The sequence below is a fragment of the Neltuma alba genome, unplaced genomic scaffold (assembly GCF_004799145.2).
Source record: "Neltuma alba isolate B1F8T4 unplaced genomic scaffold, ASM479914v2 tig00012064_pilon, whole genome shotgun sequence".
In the NCBI taxonomy this organism is placed as follows: domain Eukaryota; kingdom Viridiplantae; phylum Streptophyta; class Magnoliopsida; order Fabales; family Fabaceae; genus Neltuma; species Neltuma alba.
In genome coordinates this window covers 358-20,140 of record NW_021636625.1, presented here as the reverse complement: position 1 = coordinate 20,140, position 19,783 = coordinate 358, and the positions used below count along the sequence as shown (strand labels likewise).

At 34.7% G+C, this 19,783-nt stretch overlaps 2 protein-coding genes and 3 pseudogenes across 2 annotated transcripts; 2 read left to right on the top strand and 3 right to left on the bottom strand.

Annotated features, from left to right (window-relative positions):
• Nucleotides 1-455: 455 nt before the first annotated feature.
• Nucleotides 456-1,726, top strand: LOC114721740 (transcription factor PRE3-like). Its single transcript, XM_028907584.1, has 2 exons — nt 456-593; nt 1,400-1,726. The coding sequence occupies exons 1-2, from the start codon at nt 462-464 to the stop codon at nt 1,547-1,549; spliced, it is 282 nt and encodes a 93-aa protein (XP_028763417.1). The 5' UTR covers nt 456-461; the 3' UTR covers nt 1,550-1,726.
• Nucleotides 1,727-3,128: 1,402 nt separating this feature from the next.
• On the top strand, nt 3,129-6,255 carry LOC114721747 (probable serine/threonine-protein kinase PBL18; annotated as a pseudogene).
• A 1,192-nt stretch (nt 6,256-7,447) lies between these two features.
• Nucleotides 7,448-8,965, bottom strand: LOC114721746 (aldose 1-epimerase-like; annotated as a pseudogene).
• Nucleotides 8,966-10,091: 1,126 nt separating this feature from the next.
• On the bottom strand, nt 10,092-12,139 carry LOC114721739 (aldose 1-epimerase-like; annotated as a pseudogene).
• Nucleotides 12,140-14,776: 2,637 nt separating this feature from the next.
• LOC114721743 (ABC transporter A family member 7-like) lies at nt 14,777-19,055 on the bottom strand. The gene is given in 14 exon segments (XM_028907586.1): nt 14,777-14,857; nt 14,860-15,126; nt 15,710-15,798; nt 15,936-16,041; nt 16,145-16,273; nt 16,500-16,584; nt 16,671-16,780; nt 17,040-17,162; nt 17,164-17,238; nt 17,451-17,806; nt 18,562-18,645; nt 18,740-18,817; nt 18,820-18,864; nt 18,950-19,055. Coding segments are annotated over 14 exon segments (1,734 nt in total).
• Nucleotides 19,056-19,783: the final 728 nt, after the last annotated feature.

Genomic DNA, 19,783 nt, shown 5'->3' with positions numbered 1-19,783 from the left:
AAAGAAAACATGAAAAAAAAATTTAAAACATATAAATGTACTGCATTTCTTCTCAAATTCAAAGTTTATGAATAAAATTGGAGGGAATATTATAACAATGACAACAGATAACATGGTTCTGCGTGTAGACACTGACAAGGGCAGTGAGGGTTTCAAAAAACCAAAAGAACAAAGCAGATCTCTCTCTTTTTCTCATTCACACAAGTATTGTAAGCCATGGAAGGAAGAGAGTCCCAAACTCCCAGCTGAATATGGCGTATCTCTAGAACGGTAGAACCCTGATTCTTCTCTCTCTTAAGCCCGGCCCTCTTTAAATACACCCCCACCTTCTCTCCTTTCTTCCATGCACAAACTCTCTCTCTCTCTTCCATAACCCAAACAAATAACTTCACTTCTCTCTCAGCAGCTAACTGGTAGCTAGCTATATATTACACAGTAGTAGTGTCTCTTGATTAAAAAAGATGTCTAGCAGAAGATCAAGTAGGTCCAGACAAGCCAGTGGCTCCAGGAACATCACCGACGATCAGATCAATGACCTTGTTTCCAAGTTGCAACAGCTTCTTCCTGAGATTCGCGATAGGCGTTCTGATAAGGTTTATACCAACACATCTTTCTTCTTCTGCTTCCTTCTTGCTAGCTTCCTCTTTGGCTTTCAACTGATGAATGATTAACTTTCTAAAGTGATGCTCTATTTGTTATTGGTACTTGTGGCACAGTGCACCACTTTTTTTTTCTCCCTTTGCCTTCAATTAGTTATCCTCATTTTTATGTGAACATGTAATTGTTTTCATATTTTAGCCTTTTTATGCAAACACCGGCAAAACTCTTAATCAGTCCGGTCCACACCCTCAACTTCAACGCCTCTCAAGAAAAATTCAATAAAAAAGCAAACGAATCTTTTCTCGGAACGTTTAATTTATACATGTTGTATCAGTTAATATCTTGGAAACCCCCTCTCTTTTTTCTGACTTCCTTGTTCTTGCATTCCGATCGGTCATTACTAAGATCTTATTCAACACAAGAAAAAATCAAATTGCCTTCTGTTATGTAACGCGTTGAATTATATATCATTGCGGCAGTCGGCTATCCTTAGACCTTAATTAGGATGATGTAATATATAAAAAGAACATAAAATTACTTCAAGAAAACAATGTTTACAGTACAGAGTAATTTTAGTGACAGATCATGAATGTCCATCTTGAGAAACTTGATTGTCAAGAAGAATGAGAACTTAAAGGCAGAAAAATCATGATGAATTGGAGAAAAACCCCATGTTTATTTGTCGATCTTATAGATTCTAATCATGGACTTGGTTATTGTTATGATAGAAGTAATTAACTAATTAGTTAGATAATATATATTATTAATAAGATGGATGTTGAATGTTGTGAGAATGCAGGTTTCAGCAGCGAAGGTGTTGCAGGAGACATGTAACTACATAAGAAGCTTACACAGGGAAGTGGACGATCTAAGTGAACGCTTATCTGAGCTCTTGGCCACAACTGATACCGCGCAAGCTGCCATTATTAGAAACCTACTTATGCAATAGACTCTTCTTCTTCTTAATCTATTTTCTTAGTTATTTAATTTAGCACCTCTTAATTTCACTTAATTATGAGGAGAGTTCCTACTACGTAGTCCCCCCTGTTTTCTTCTCCTTAAATTGAGTCCGTTTTTCTTGCAGTTTTGTACTACTGCTAGCTAGCTAGGGTTTGTGTACTAGATACGTAAGCATCATCAATCATAACTTCTTTTTCCAAACCCTCCTCTGATCTATCTCTCTTTCTTTTAATTTGAAAGGTATCATTAATATCATAATATGTTACAAACCACATAACTGTTTAATCACGGACAATTAATATCTTCTTTGTCTACGGTTATTTTTAACTTTCTTCATTCTAAACTCTAATAACATACGTGATACACACACACACACACATTGTTGAATGATATGTAGGCCTTTATGAAAGTAATAGTTTTTGAGGCTGCGAATTACAGATGTCTTTCAAATTTGATTTAACGTTTTTCCTATTGTTAAATATGAATACAATCATTTTAATTTCAATAGTTTGTGAATTATTTGTTTTGTGAGATTGCTCACAAGCCCACGTGCCGACCTAAAAACGAGAACGATGTATAGTTAGAGGAGAGATAATAAACAACATTTATTTTGGAATCTCAACTGACATAATCATTAATTATAGTAACATGTAATCGAATACATGCAGTGCACTCAAAATCGAGAGCATAAATTTATTATATATATGAATCTGTGTACTTACATACTAGCTCCTCATTGAAGATCAAAACTGTCTTTTACTTGGATTAAGACAATAGAATGTGATTTTCTCCCCCAAAAAAAAAAAAAAAAGAGCTCGTTGGCTCAAAAAAAACCAAGAGGGGAAAATATGTTCTATTTATTCTTTGGTCACAAATCCTATAATGTTTTCTTTATTGTTTAACAATACTTGTTGAAAGAAAAATCAACTGAGACAACAGAATGTGATTTTCTTTATCAAAAAACAAAACGCGTGGGTATAAATATAAAATAGAAAGAAAAAATTTGGCAAGATTTTAAAACGTCTGAAATGGGATAAAGAAAAAGTCGTTTCTTTGTTTACTCCAAAAAAAAAAAAGGAAAAAAAAAGGTCTTCAATGAGAGAAAGGATAAATTTTTTTGACCAAGCATAGTATAGCAAATAAATTAAAAACAAATAAGACTCGCCTTATTTGCATTGTACTTGCTGTAATAATAAATGAAAATTAAAGTAAATTCTATGCACCAGTAAGATAACTCTTAATTTATACCTTTTTTATATTTTTATAATGACGTTGGCAATATTAAAATTGACACAACAATTTATAAAAAGGTTCTTGGTGGTTTGTTTTGAGTTGGGATCATTGAAACATGATTCTCCATTTATGCGTCCTGATCTGTAATTTTCAAAATTTTCTGGTTTGCTATATAACGACGATGCAAAACTATAAATCTCATTCTCGCTGTCTTCTTCACGCTCTTCTCTGAAATGAGAAGGGTATGAATGATGCAGGAGAATCAGATGATTAGGAATTAATCTGGACATTCTCACAAAGGCCGAAACGTTTTCTCAAGAGGTTACTTTCCTCTTATGGGAAACTGCTTTCGGCAGCGTCCCAAGGTTGATGATACTCTCCCCCTCACCCTATTTCCGGTACGCCATTATTATAGTCCCTCGCTGCTTTCTTTTGAGTTTTGATTACCCGTTACACGTTTGAATGCGCTTCGTTTTGTCATTCTAATAAACCTATTTGCCTTCTCTGAAGCTGTCATTGTTTGTTAAGCAGGAAGTAATATGATTTTCTTTTAATTTTGTTAAACTAGTTTTCCACCCTGCAGATTATGAGGGTTCTTCTTGTTGAGTGAGTGTGTGTGTGTGTGTGTCTCAAATGGCTGTGAATCCTATCAGATTGGGAGTGCTTAATATTTTATTCAGATTGTTTCATACATTGCTTTTACTTTCTAGCTGGTTGGTAGCAAATTGCCTTTATGTATTTACTTTCCAAATTCATGTATATAATGATTAACTGTGTTGAAATATAGCCATTTCCAGTTTGTTGTCTTGTGATGTCAGTTCTGGCAGTTTCGATAACTGTACTTGTTCTTTTTTGCATTTGTCCTATTGATGATTATGCTTACTGTACATTTTTTTTTTACCATTTTTATAGTATTTGTTTTTATTTTCTCCGCCACTGCATGAAGTCATTAGAACTTATTGTGCCCTCCTCCTCCTCCTCCCTCCTTTTTTTTTTTTTTTGCTTTTGAGGATTTGTTTGATAAGTTGGTAACTGCTACTTATATTTTGATCGCACAGGTTGTTGGAAACATAATCGTGCTTTTTTTTAAAAAAAATTATTCTTTGATGCTTAATCCACAGGGGGCTTTAGCTTAATTTATCTCAAGAGGATGGCTTTTTCCTTTATGGTGTCTCTCTCCCTCTAATGAATTTTCTTTTCATTAAAATCAAAATTTTTGCAGGTACTACACATGTTTCTAGTAGAAGCAACCATTCATTTGCTCATTCAAGTCCAGTGAAAGGATACAGTGATAAAGCTAAGCCTCAGACACTCCCCACTCCAAGATTGGAAGGTGTCATACTATCCTCCCCACATTTGAAAGCCTTCACATTCAATGAGCTTAAGGATATTACTAGAAACTTTTGTCCTGATAATCTACTAGGAGAAGGAGGATTCGGTAATGTCTATAAGGGGTGGATTGATGAACAATCTCTTGGACCTGCAATGCCTGGATCCGGAATGGCTGTCGCTGTAAAGAATCTTAAGTCAAATGGTTTTCAAGGCCATAAGGAGTGGCTGGTCGATTCCTTTGCTTAATGTTGCTGCTTTTTTTTTTTTTTTTTCATTCAAGTAGATCAGTGCTCATCATGGATTATTTTTCTTTTATTTACAGTCTGAACTCAATTATCTTGGTCAACTTCATCATCCAAATCTTGTCAAACTTCTGGGATTCTGCCTTGATGGGGATAGTCGGCTTCTGGTATACGAGTACATGCCCAAAGGCAGCCTGGAGAATCATCTATTTCGCAGTATGTTGATCACTTTAGCTAGCAGCATAGCTTTCAAAGAATCAATAATACTCTTAGCCTGGAAGTAACTTAGTTTACACCTTATAAACCAAACCACCAAAATATTTGACCATTGCCATGTGTCTGGTTCAAACAATGCCACAGAAAGTGTGCTATAATCGACTCTGGAACCGTAAATTGCAGGGGCGGCACAACCACTTCCTTGGGCAACAAGGATCAAAGTCGCTATTGGTGCTGCTCGAGGCCTTACCTTCCTCCATGACTCCGAACAACAAGTTATCTATCGTGACTTCAAGGCTTCTAACATCTTATTAGATTCGGTATGTTGTTTAAGCAGTCACGTTGCTATTGTGGCGCCCGGTGGAAAAATGCATATAAATTTACAAGTGGATTGTAAGCCTCCTCTACAGATCAGGAAAGATAATGATCAAAAGAAAAATCAAGATGTATAAGTATGGGCCACAAAGGTTAAAGTTGTCTTCCTCGTGGCTTAAACTAGTTCCCCCTTTATAATTTACCCTTTGTGGGCTTAATCAAAATGCATCCTTATCTTTGCGTCCCCTGTCCTCTCTAAATGGCTGATTGAATGATATGTAGGCCTCTATGAAAGTAATAATTTAATGTCAATTTTCTACAAACGCAGGAATGGAATTTAATGCAAAGCTCTCAGACTTTGGCTTTGCCAAAGCAGGGCCCACCGGCGACCGTACTCATGTTTCCACTCAAGTCCTTGGTACTCATGGTTATGCTGCTCCTGAATATATTCTCACAGGTCTGGTTTCTCAGTCAGTTTACTCGCATACTTCTTTGGTCCATGAACATGTATGATTCAATCGCCTTCCTCACTTGCATTTCTTTCGAATTCCTTTGGTTCTTGTTATAAATATTTGAAACCAAGCCAGTGTTTTGCATGCATGTCACCCCAAGATACTTGTTGACATGGGGATGAATGGAAAATTCTTTAAGGCTTGAATTGGAAACAAGCAAAAATTGAACTTCTTTGCATGTTTCCCAGTATATGACGGCCACTTCAATCCTTAAGATTGATGTGTGTTAATATCAAGATTCCTTTAGAACTGTTGTTCCAGAAGCCTAATGTAGCCTGGATTCTGACCTGAATTGTCCCCTGCTTTTTATATGGAATGGCTTACTATCATTGATCTCTAAATTATGAGCAGGTTGGTTGACTGCAAAGTGTGATGTCTATAGCTTTGGGGTTGTGCTATTGGAATTACTATCAGGACGGCGTGCCATTGATCGAACGAAATCCGGAGTTGAACAGAATCTGGTGGATTGGGCAAGACCTTATTTGGGTGATAGGAGGAAGTTATTCCGGATTATGGACACCAAGTTAGAAGGGCAATATCCACAGAGGGCAGCCTATACAGCTGCAATTCTTGCTTTACAGTGCATTAGTGAGGCCAAAATCAGACCCCAGATGTCTGAAGTTCTGGCCACTCTAGAACAGCTTCAACTTGGCAGAACTTCAGCGAGTTCATCATCTAGATCTATCGCAGAAAGGAGCCCCTCCTCAAGCCCTGTGGTAGAGCGAGGTCATAAAGACACATCCTCTTTGAGACATAATCATCATTCAACAGAGACAGTGTCTATCTCCGTTCTCTTAAGTGAGACCACTACGAGATCCCCCTTGGCATCCCCTGTGAGATATTGAGATTAAAAATATAATATCCGATCATCATACATTGTGCATCTTGTTTTATGAATAGTTTACAGCTGAGAGAGCACAAACACTTAATTTAACCGTTTAAAAATTAAACTTGTTTCTCAACATGAATTTAAAATAATACAGAAACAATAATATATATGGCTCAACCTTAACATACACACACAGGCGAGCATAGTAAAAGATGAAGCATCTTGTCATCTTGAAAGCTCAAGGATGTTAAAATTGATGAACCTAAAAGAAGCATTCAAATACTACTTTTCATTGCAGTAATAGCTGCGTATCTGTATCTGAGCTTTGTACGGCGATGTGAAAAGAACGTTTTGCTATTGCTTGTGATAGTACGAATACTAATGTCCCGTGATTTCAATTTGGTGACCAGGTGCACAACAGGGAAACAGAGGAAAGACAAAACATAAATATTAAAATTGATGGTGAAATATTCACCAAAAAAAAAAAATGATGGTGAAATACACACAAAGAACTTATTCACGAAATTAAACAAATGGGGAAGATTAATCAAAGATGTAGTAAAAGCGGTTCTCTGTTTGGTGCTTCATTAATTTATTATTTTCATGTTCACCCTTTAGAAAAATTAAGTTAAATCTTAAAAACTTTTATATTTTTCCTTTTCAAAAATTAAAATATTGGGAATAAAAAGTTTAGGTAATTCGATTTTATTTCAAAATATTAAGTTAAAAAAGTCATACATATCAGCACAATTTCCAAAGACATTAAATCAGAGCCAGTTTAGGAGTTACATTTGTTATCTCTGCAAAAAAAATAAATATGATATGTACTCAAATACATCTATTATATATTATTATTGAACACGAGTAATTAGATATTACTAATATAATTATATGTATCATAATTATTCTAATAATTATATTGTTATTTTAATTTTATTATATAGTACATATATAATTATAATGTTATAAATTATAACTAATAAAAAAAATTAATAATTACATTCATATATGGTATTTTTCTAGGAAAAATAATTAACAATCTGAAATAAGTATTCAGTAGTACATATTCATATTTTGTACTACCAAATAAAAGAAGGGGATGGTATGCATATATTTGCATAATCCTAATTACGGGGAACGTAAGCAAAGAAAATGGGGGAAAAATCCTAAACTACCAGACCTAAAAAGAATTATTCAACTACTTATAACTACTTAATAAATAAACCGAACAAAAAAATTTCTAATGAACATGATATCTCAGCAGTGAATCTGTAAACCATGAAGTGCTTGTATATCTCTCCTGGTTAACAATCTGTGATGGGAAATTTGGGAGGTTCACCGAATCGAAAGCCCTGGTCTCCAACGCAATAGCAGCATACTTGCGGTAAATAGCTCCATCACTTTCTTACCTTCTTTCATTCTTCAACATATTGCTAGAATAAAACTGTACACCAGGTTTGTTTGACCATAGTTCCATCTTCCTCCCAGAAACCGAGTCCTTCACCACAGCCACTCTATTGAAATGCTTTGACTCATTCTTGTCAAGCACATAGTTTATGTCATAGCCTCAGGGAGATCATGAATCTGACTGCCAATCTCTTTAGGTTCAAGGAAGTCATATGGGGTTCCCTTAACTTCCTTGAAGTGACCTGTGGGGATGAGTTGGTCGTTTACTGGTGTGATTTTTGAACCAAATAGTTGAATGGTATGTGAGAGAATGTCTCCACTATTATGGCCCCTCAGGTTCCAGTAAGTATGTTGAGCAAGATTCACTGGTGTGGCTTTGTCAATGGGCTTGGCTTGCATCATTACAATGAATTTGTTTGTTTGGAAAAAAGCATAAGTCACAGAAACCTCAAGTTTCCCGGAAAGCCTAAAGATGAGGGTTAAAAGTTTAATATCAAAGTTATAATCACAAAAAACTGAGGTGTTTAGATCAAATAATCAAACTGGTTAGGATAAGAAGTACCTTCATCGCCGTCGGGACTGAAATGGGTAAATGTGATATGACTGTCTTCTCTGTGGGATGCTACATTCCATACAACTTGACTGTAACCCTTAGGTCCTCCTGATATTTCATTCATGGAAGTCAGAGATAGTGAAATTATTAATAATGAGAGGATAAATGCTGATTATGATTAATATACCGTGGAGTGGAGTGTGTTATTTCCATCATTAGCAGGCAAATGGTAGGTTTTTCCATCCAAAGAGAATTTAGCTCCTCCAATTCTATTGGCCACTCGTCCAACAAGTGCACCAAAATATGTTGTATCGTTCTGCAACATTGGTCACAAAATTCTCAGTAAAATTTTGATCTACTACGATTGCATGCATAGATAAACGATTTGCTTCTTTTGTTAGTGTCCAAAAGCCAAACAAACAAAATAGATTCAAAAGAAATAGTTCAGTCATACATTGTAATCCTTAACAGAATCGTAGCCAAGGACAATATCAGCTAAGTTTCCTGAAGAAAGAAACACAACAAAAAGAGTTTTAAGAATACAACAACAACAATGAAAGAGAATTAATATAAACGCAAGAACAGAAAACAAACCATCTTTATCTGGTACAATAAAAGACATAATAGTTGCACCAAAGTTAGTCAACTTGACTTGGAAATTTCCTCTCTCGAGGAAATAAGTTCCAATCTTGGGTTGCTCTGCATGAGCAAGAGAGGAGAGCACAAGGCCCAGGAAAACGCAACAGAGAAGTGAAGCCTTAGACATTGTTATTTTAGAAGAAAACGAAAGAAATAAAGCTAAGCTCAGAGGACTCTATGTCACAGCAAAAAGAATAAAACCTCATCTCATTTATATAGATACAAGAGCCGTAAGCAATAATGCTTAAAGATCTAACAGATATTTTTGATGAATATCCCCTTCATAATCTGTAAGATTATTCGGTTAGGATAGGCTTTCTCTAGTACTAAGAATCAATCTATATCATATATAAACCATGATAGATAAACGTATATTTTTCCTCTCCTTCTGTATAAAAAAACATATTTTTATTTATTAATTCATGTACTTTTAATATTAGAAAACACGGTATTTACTTTAAATTTGCATTTCATTCTATTTATTTCTAAAATAAAATAATTATGAGCCTAGTTGATTGGTTAAAAAATTTATTTAGCATATCTTAGTATCTAATCTACTTATACTCTATTTGACTTATTTAAATTTAAATTGTTGTTTATTAATTTTTATACCAACAATATTTATATCACCTTATATCTTTGTATTCTTATTATCTGATGTGATTATTTTAAAAGCTGTTCAGAATAACTTATTAAAATAATTAGAAATCGATTTTTTTTAGATTCTAATTATTTTTAAAAGTTTAAGCAAATAGTTGGATATTCAATTCTCATGCTGGTCAAAAAAAAAAAAGATATTCAATTCTTATCAAGATGGATGTATCCTAAATTTCTACCGGTGTTAATTGATTGCTTTATATATATATATATATATATTGATTGGATACTTCGAATGGTATCATTATCATTATATCGTAAATGTATTTAAGACTGATTAATTAAATTTTTCGTTCGTATTTTTTGTATTTATTAAATTACTTATTATTAATACAACATTATTCAAATCTAAATGGATATAACATACCAATGATAATGTCTTTCTCGGTATAAGCACGATACATTCGCTAAGTCTCTGCCATCCACAAGCCTATAGATAACAATTAACACTGCTCTTGTATATATTCCTTCTTCATTAAATTTCTGTTTAACCAAAATTTCAAGAACATTAAAGTATCTATAAATTAAATTTGCTCATATTCACCAGGCCCCAAAAAAACGCAAATACGCGAAATTGACGTCGATTAATTTCAACAGCTAAAAAAGCCTCTTGATCGTAACTGTTAATCACATCTCACATGCACAGACATAGCGAACAATGGAAGTAACACATCTTAGGCGACCTTGTGCAGAAGTAGACCACACATACAAAGAATTGCGACAGATCAGTAACATTTGTGTCCTTCAAACTAAAAGTAGAGGACTAAGATAAGTTATGTTCTACTCAGCAGTGAATCTGTAAACCATGAAGTGCTTATATATCTGACCAGGATACACAATTTGTGATGGGAAATTTGGATGATTCACAGAATCTGGAAAACCTTGTGTTTCCAAGCAAAGAGCACCAAACCGGTGATATATGAATCCACCTTTGCCTTTCACATCTTTCAACATGTTACCGGTATAGAATTGTACCCCAGGTTGGTTTGACCATAGTTCCATCTTCCTCCCAGAGACTGAGTCCTTTACCACAGCCACTCTACGGAAGTGCTTGGAATTATTCCCATTCTCGTCCACCACGTAGTTTATGTCATAGCCATTAGGCAGTTTATGAATTTGACTTGCAATTTCCTTAGGTTTAAGGAAGTCATATGGGGTTCCCTTCACTGGCTTGATCTCACCTGTAGGAATGAGTTCCTCATTGACAGGTGTGATTTGTGAACAAATAGCTGAATTGTGTGTGAGAGAATGTCTCCACTGTCATGGCCCCTCAAGTTCCAGTAACCGTGCTGAGCTAGATTCACTGGTGTGGCTTTGTCAATGGGCTTTGCTTTCATCTTCACTATCAACTTGTTGGTTTGAAAGAACATGTATGTAACAACAACCTTAAGTTTTCCCGGAAACCCTAGGAATTGTAAATATTGTCAGAGAGAGACAGACAAATACTTTTTTTTTGTTACATGTAAACCAAGAATGAAAGTACCTTGTTCTTTGTCAGAACTGACATAGCTAAATGTGATGTGACTGTCTACTTTGTGGGAAGTTACGTTCCATATAACTTCGCTGAAACCTTTGGGACCACCTAATATTAAGTCAACATGGAACAAAGTTATATTAGATGGTGGGTTAAAAATAACAACTTGGTTGGAATTAAATGCTTAGCATATACCGTGAAGAGTGTTGTTTCCATCATTTGCAGGCAAATGGTAGGTTTTGCCATTTAAAGTAAAGTGAGCTCCTCCAATTCTATTAGCCACACGTCCAATAAGGGCACCAGAGTATACTGTATCATTCTGCAACATATCAAATTAAACCACAAATTAAATATAAAGTTATTTTGATTGACATGGATGTGAATGTAACTTTAGTATAACTACTAAGGTAGTAGTTGGTGGTGAAAAATTCATTTCTTATACCAAAGTTACATTCACATCCATGTCAATCAAAATAACTTTAGTTGGTGGTGAAAAATTCATTTCTTTTCAACTCTCTTACCAGAATTATTCGATCTACTATGGAGCTAATTGACCTATTAAAAGAGAGTAAAATTTGAATGCAAAGTTTGATGCTGCTGCTACTAGCAGAGGTCGATCGGCTTAAAGATGATAAGTTTTAATTCTAGTTAAAGCAAAAAAAATAAAAAATAAAAAGAAATAAAAGACAAGAAGAGAAAAATCAGTGAAGGACATACAACCAACCCCAAGAAAACAATCCTTCTGAATCTTAATATATATGTTCTAAAAAGCCCCTCCATTTCAAAAGCTCGACACAGACAAAACTGAACCCAATCTTCCCTCCCATTCATCATACCTTGTACGAGTCAACTGAATCAAAGCCAAGGACAATATTGGCCAATTTTCCTGGAGAAACAAACGCAACAGAAAACATTTGAAGATTATACGACAAACCAAACATAATCTTTATCATAAAAATGGAAAGAGGAGCAAGGACGAAGCTATATGAAAGACAAACCATGCCTATCAGGGACCATTAAAGACATAATTGTAGCGCCATAGTTTGTTAACTTGATCTGGAACTGTCCTCTCCTCAGCTCATAAATTCCCACCTTGCCACTTTCTGCATCAACTCCGAAAAGAAACACAAGCCCCAGAAGAATGCAGAAAGCCAACGATGGTTTAGACATGGTGAAATGGGTCACAGAGAATTACTGTTAACAATATTCCAGTGCAAATAATGAAAGCCAGAAGCACGTGAATATATGGAAGGCTCAAGATAAAAATAACTGGTTTTCATTATTCAAGGATTTTGATTGTACCGTTTTGGAAACCAAAAAAAAAAAAAAAAGAATCTAGCTAACTCTGACTGTACTTCTGTTCGGATAGGATTTTGGGCTCTTATCGTTATCTAATTACGCTTGTGTATATAGGAATCTCATCAAGGTTTGAACTTTGAAGAACCTGATATTTTTATTCCACAATTTTGCTGATTGATGCAAATCAGCAAATTAATGATTATAACTTTCACCCATCATAATAGTGAATGGATAGTGCTTGGTTCTGTTGACCTTAATGGATTGTGCTTTTTGGGGCTTGGGAAAGATCACGGGTAGAATGTAAATGTAATATAAATATAAGAGCTAGTTTGACTTTTAATTTGATCATAAATATAAGATTACAATCCACTATGTCTCTCATATTTATCTTTTTTTTTTTTTAAGTAATACTTGTAGCAGTTTCACATATTAAAAATTCCATCAAATAATCCTCTGGTCTTTAATATAGGACTCAATTCTTGAGTTAGTTTTGGTCCTAAATATAAGACCAATTATCATATTTATCAATTTTCTCTAAATTACCGCTATAGATACTCCCTCAACCATAATCAAGTAGAAGAGGGAGAGGGGATATTAAGAAAGAGATTATGGTGTTTTATTTAGGAAAAATATGTCACTTTTCTTATAATTAACTAATTTACCTAACTCCTTAATCTAATCAAATTAGATAAATGGCTCTTATATTAAGGACGGGAGGAGTAGTAGTTTTAGCTAATACATATGATTACCAAGAATATTTTAGAGAAAATAACATCTAGTTATTACAAATAACTAACTTAAAAACTTTTTTAATCTACTCAAATTAGTCAATTAGCTTTTATATTTTGGAGCGAAGGTAGTATTAATATTATTTTCAATATGCAATAATTTGATTTTTAATGTTGCCACTACAACCACCATTCCCACTAGTCCACTACCAACAACAACAAATGATGATAGTTCATGTGAATGAGTCAATTATCATGGTAAGAACGTGATATGGTGAGACTCATTGTTACTTTAGTTAGATGCAGGGGAATTAAGTACCGACATTTTTCTTTAGATAATTCATTATATATAATTGTGATTTATAAATATTTTATTCTGTTATAAATTCCACATTGATATTTCCTATATCCCATTAACGGTCGTTTCCTTGGTAGCATCATAAGGGTTTTTTTCTCTTTTCACTGTTTGCACATATTCTTTTTTTTTTCCCCCAAAAAATTAGATGAATAAGCACTAACGGTTTAGAATTTTATGCGAGTTCTGTTTTTTTTTTTTTTTTGGGTCTAACAGAATTACATGGGAGTTCACATGAACTTAAAAAGAAAGAAATATTCACATTGTAGTCACCATATAACTCCATCCGGCCAAGAGAAGCAGGACAAGCCATAATAATAACTTAATAAATCATGCAATTAAAGTTTCTTTTTAAAATAATTTGTTAATACACTGTCAACTCTATATCGTTACCACCATCTGTCCATTGTCACTGCCAGTGTAACATCCCTTAGCTATTACTACCTCCGGTCCTAAATATAAGACTTAGTTGATTTATTTGATTAGATTAAGAAAATAAGTTAAATTAATTATTATAATAAATAGGTATTGTTTTTTCTAAAATATCTTTGCTAATCAAGTTTATTGGCTAGAACTACTATTATCAGAAGGATTATCTTGAAAAAAAATAGATAAATATGATAAATAAAGTGGATTGAAGTCTTATATTTAGAACCAAAATAAAAGTCAAACGAGGTCTTATATTAAGAATCGAGTTAGTACAATTACTAGGAACGCTATCACTTTTTCTTAAGGAAAAAAAAAATTAGAGAGAGGAATACCAGAAGCTTGATGTTATAACTGAAATCAGGTCTATGACCTTCTACTTACTATCACTTATAATAAGACTATTACTATTTTCATTGGATATTAATATTACTCATACTACTCAAATTTTTTTCTACTATAATTCACTTAAAAAACTGCGCGTTCAAGAACATAATAATGGAATTTAAGAGGTCACCAACTTATCATTAATGGCAATATCATTTATTTATATAGTAAAATTACCACAAAACTAGTCTAAAATCATATTATAAGTACAAACTTCAACTTAAAAAAAAAAAACCTAAAAAGGGAGAATTATAGTGAGGTCCTAGGGAAGCAAAATAATTATTATCAAATCCTGATAACAAGCTAAGTAGCTTGTAATGACAAGTTCCAAAATAAAAAAATGATAACTTTGAGACTTATTTTGTAATTATTTTCTTTCTTTGGACCTCATTATAATTCTCCTTAAAAAAACCTATAAAACAAAGCATAATAGCACTTGACCTACAGGAAGCCATTATATATCAAGATAAAGAGTCCCTCCAGTGGACCCAACCTATATCAAAGATGAATAGATCAAATCAATCATAAATAGACATAATCCACTTAAAAGTGTGTCACATGCGTATATCTCTATTCATGATCAGTTTGACCTATCTGTCTCTTATAATTTGACTATGTGTCTATCTCAGAATTTTCTATCAGTACACTTTGCGTAGCGATTATGACAAAAGAGTTGAATGCGTGGGCCTCGCGTGTGAAACCTTAATGAAGACATCTTCCATTGTGGTGTCTGTTAAACCCCATGCAAACACAGTGAAGTTTCTCTTTGCAAAGCCAATAGCTCGGAAGACATCTGCTATTCTGACCTCTTCTTTCGGCAGCTCAAATTTCTGAGTTCCAGAGATATGGTATGTCTTGCTAGCATTTGGAGACAGCTTGTGCACCAAGTCCTCCACTTCATTCTCATGTTCTATAGATGTTGTCATTGTGAACACATAGCTTCCTCCATATCTTGCTTTAAGCTATCACATACAATTGAAATATCAAGTGTTAGGAAAAAATAGCAGTATTGAAAGATCAAGGGAAGTGCAATGCCAGAAGAGGTTCATAAATCACGTTTAGAGCTTGAAACGTGATGCCAACCCGACTTTTCTGTCGCGAAAAGCCACTTTGGCCCAACATGTGATGTTTGGGATGGCTTATGAGAAAATAAGTTCTTGAACCAAAAGTGAAATTAAAGCTAGAATGGCTTTTTCTGACTTTTCCTTTTTTTTTTCAGATTTGAATCTTGTGATTTTTCAATACATCATTTAAATAAGTTTCTATCAAAATGATTTTTATAAAATCCTATGCAAAGAAAAATCACATTATGATAATTAGCTTTTATCCCAACTTCAGTTTGCAAAAGCTAGTTAAATAAAATCACTTTTGCCAGCGGAAGTAGGGTCCAAACTCCAAAGGCACAAAGACTCAAGTTCTTTAAATTATTCTACTTGCGTCTATGTTATTGGAGACATCTAAAAACCACATCCAAGTTTTTCAGCATCCACAGAATGAAGGTCTTTAGATATGTTGTGATAAAGCATAACACTTTCATGGTTTTACCTCCTTTGGATTTCCCATGCACTGCCAGCTTCCATCTACGAAAATTCCTATTCGGTCACATAAGACCTCTGCTTCTTCCATGGAATGTGCTGAAATCAAGCAATATAAATACATAAGAAAAAGAAATCACTATTATGCTGTTATGAAGCTTGGGTAAAGAAAATGAGCAGATATGATTATTAACAATCCTAATATCCTATTACAATGATAGGGAGAAGGAATATACTGGTTAGTATGATTGCCCGATTCTGCTTTGCACGCTTGACAACATTCCATAAAATTGTTCTCGACGCAGGGTCTAATCCAGTACTTGGTTCATCCATATAAACAACCTTAAAAATTTTCCAGCAATTACAGAATGCTTAGCCTAACGTGGAAACATCTCCAACATAGGTTGGTCGAAGCAGATTGGATTAAGGAGGGATCAATACATACTTTGGGATCTCCAATCAATGAAATTGCAACACTAAGCCTCCTCTTCATTCCTCCACTGTACTTTCCAGCCTTTTTATCGGCAACTCCTCCATGAAAAAGGTTTACACTTTTCAGGGATTCTTCCACTGCCTGCAGCAGCAGAATGCAAGCAAAAGTTCTTAATTGGCAGAGAAGTGCCAAAGAGAAAGGTTTGACTCTGGACATTCATACTAATGACTGAGAGTTTACAAGCTAAAGTACTGTTCACTTCCTCAAAACCATCATATATGCAAAAAGAAGATATTTACATGAAAATTTGATTTGCATAATCCTATAATAACAAGTCTTCTGAAACACCAATCGCAAACGAACTTACTTGTGTTAAGGCCGAACCTTTAAGATTTTTAAGTCTGCCATAGAAGAGCAGGTGCTCTCTTCCAGTTAGAGTTTCCCAAAGCAAGCTATAATGTCACCCAAAAAAATTAGTAAATGTAATTTTCATTTTAGAAAAATATGAATAAAAGTTGGAGGAAAATTCCGACTTACCTCATGCTGTGGACATACGCCCATGCTAGTATATATTTCATCCATCTGAGTTCTAATGTCCAGACCTTGAACAAATGCGGCACCAGAGGTTGGCTTCGTGAGACCAATCATCTGTAACCATATACAATTTATAATGATTGTCAATGGCCAAATCCACCCGAAGGATTAAAACATCTTGGCATCAAAGGGAGATTCAAAGAGAACCGAAATGAACCCATCAGAATTTTCCCTTGGGCATATACATCCAAAATTTCATCTCTAGATACTGACAAATTGGAAGCTCCCTGATTAGTCCCAAAAAAAAAAAAAAAGACAGGAGACTACTCCAAAGGTTTGTTTATATATCTTAAAGAACTTCAATTTAACTGACCATATTGATAAATGAGGTCTTCCCAGCACCGTTGGGGCCCAGCATACCAAAGCATTCCCCTTGAGGCAAAGCAAGAGATAAACTCACTGCATATTTCTCTGGGTTTCCATCCCTAGCTGGATAAAACTTTTTTTAAGTTGTCACATACAATTGCCTGATTCACAGATGGTTCAAGTAGCAGCTGCTCGACTTTTTCCCTCTGGAAAAAAGAAGAAATCAACGCATCATGCAAGCAAGTCACACGATAACATGAATGACCAAAAATACCCAAGAAAAAAAAGTGGCGACACGTGCTTGAGATCAATATCTGGTAAAATTATTGGTATAGTTGAGTGACGAGTAGAAGCTAAGCAAGTCAAAATGCTTGCACTGAAAATATATAGTACAAGTATTTGAAATATGCATAAATACCTCTTGACTGACATCAGGTTTCTCCATCTGAACAAAAACTTTTGATCCCTGCCTATGAATGCTAGGCTTCCGGAATGATGACATAGGCTTTTTCTGAAATCTTTTCAAGAAAAAAAGAGGACTTTTGCGACTTCCTGATACTTGATCAATGTAATAAGCAACAAGAAGCACCATAAACCACTCAATAACCATGATAATTAAGACCTCTCTCATGCCATTTACACTATCATTCAGATCTCCCCATCGCATCGCATTGTTTCCTGTAGCATGTGCTTCGAAGGCATATGATGCTAACTCATAGAGTCCACGATATAACGCAAACCCAGGGTACAACTCTAAAACAACTATCCACCCTCCTGAAGACACAGCAGGCAATTAATAGGCCAGAAAGGTTAGACTTTACAATACAGACACGACACGTATAAAGATGACAAGCAAAATCTCTAATATATACTGGATACAAATTCTAAGAATGGTCATCATATTAATCCATTCTTTTAAGCTACATGAAAATGATGAACTTAGTGATAGAGTAGAATTCACTCCATTTCAGTTATCACAAGTTTACACAAAAAAACTTGAACCAATAAGCTAAATGGAGAGGCTGGGAAGGCTGGACAAGTAGCATAAACCTACACATGATTTGCACAAGTTATTCCCTTTGAAAAGATAATAATATACCAGAGGATTCATTATGGGGGAAAAAAATATTGATGAGGAAGGCCTATCATATAAGGGGAAGCAAAATCGAGAACAATGTTCTTCACCCTAAATTTGGACAGGCATGTTCATAGCCACTGAAATAATGAATTTACCGTGACTAGCGGGACAAAGAATGTTGAGGAAATTGGAAAAGACACCAGTTGAAGACAATTCAGTTGTTTCCTTTCTCTATATGCTAAAGAGATTGAAACATCTACTGGCGAGAACATAAATAGTTACTCTGAAGGATATTGTTATGATCATCAGCACCACCATTTACTATTAGAAAAATGCTATCTAATTCTATTGTATAAGAATCCATCAAAAGATGACAAAAAAAGCACATCAATAATATAGAAGATCAGAAGGACAAAAAGAATTGCTATTGTTCCTCGGCCAACCAACTTACTTGGAAATGATGTATCTTCAACAAAAAAGTTGAAAAGAAAGCCACCTAAAAGCCCAGATGCAAAGACACCAATGTATGCAATTACTGCAATTATTACAAACAAATGTCAGTAATCAGACCTGAGAATAGAAGCACTGAACGCCTAATATGAACAACACAAAAGGATTAATTGCCAAACCTGTAGCTGTCTTAACATTCGAAAACATGGTGGCCACAAGAAATACCAACGAAATTTGCAAGTTTATCAAGATGAAAAAAAAACGAATTGGATACTGTAGTCATTCGTTGTAAAGAATTTCAACCCTGTAAATGAAGTCAGCTGTATTAAAGAGAATCCAAAATGTCAAAAGTGAAAATAATTCACATGCTTGTATTCTACCATCCTTACCTATGAGGGAGCCAAATATCACAAAGCATAGCACATAGAGCACTGACAGGGAAAAAAAATAGCCATAGGATATCATCCAATATGGCCCATCGCCAAGACCGTGCATCTTATCATTATTCTGAGTTTCTTTTCCTTCTCATACACCAGTGATGTCAAAATACCTACACGAATGAAAGAGAAGTTACACACCTGAAAAGTTATGTATGCTAGAATAAGTGCCTGACATTTTTGTCATATCAACGTCAGATGTTTATGTAATTCTGGTCCTTGACTTTGATTACATGAATTGTCCAGCAGGGAGGAAGCCTGCTCCAAGATAATTGTCTATCTACTTCATTACATACAGGAAAAGAAAGTCCAAAACAAGTAACTATATGGTTACTTTACAGGTCAAGAAGACATAGGGCAAAGAAAGAATATCAGGACTATATTGGAAAAGATAAATAAATAAATAAAGAGGTTCCACATAAGATTGTTTTTTGATCATGGATTCTTAAGGAAACTGAAGACTGGCAAATAAACATAGACTCCACAGATCAATTAATTATCCATCAGAAACCATTTCTGCTATGGATTGATGTACATACAGGGAAAAGTTGCAGGAAGACCCAAGTAAAGAAGAGGGGACCCAGAAGAGAAGCCACGTCAATTCTCAATGGGTCTCAGGTTTTGGCATTTCCTTTACAAACTCAAATAACATCTCAGTACCGGACCCAGCAGAAACTGAAGGAAGGCATTTGATACCTGCAAGTGTATATATACATGTTAGATGTTGGTCAGTATCGTGATTTGTCAGATGCAGGTCAATAAACCAAAAAAATTGAACGGGAAACA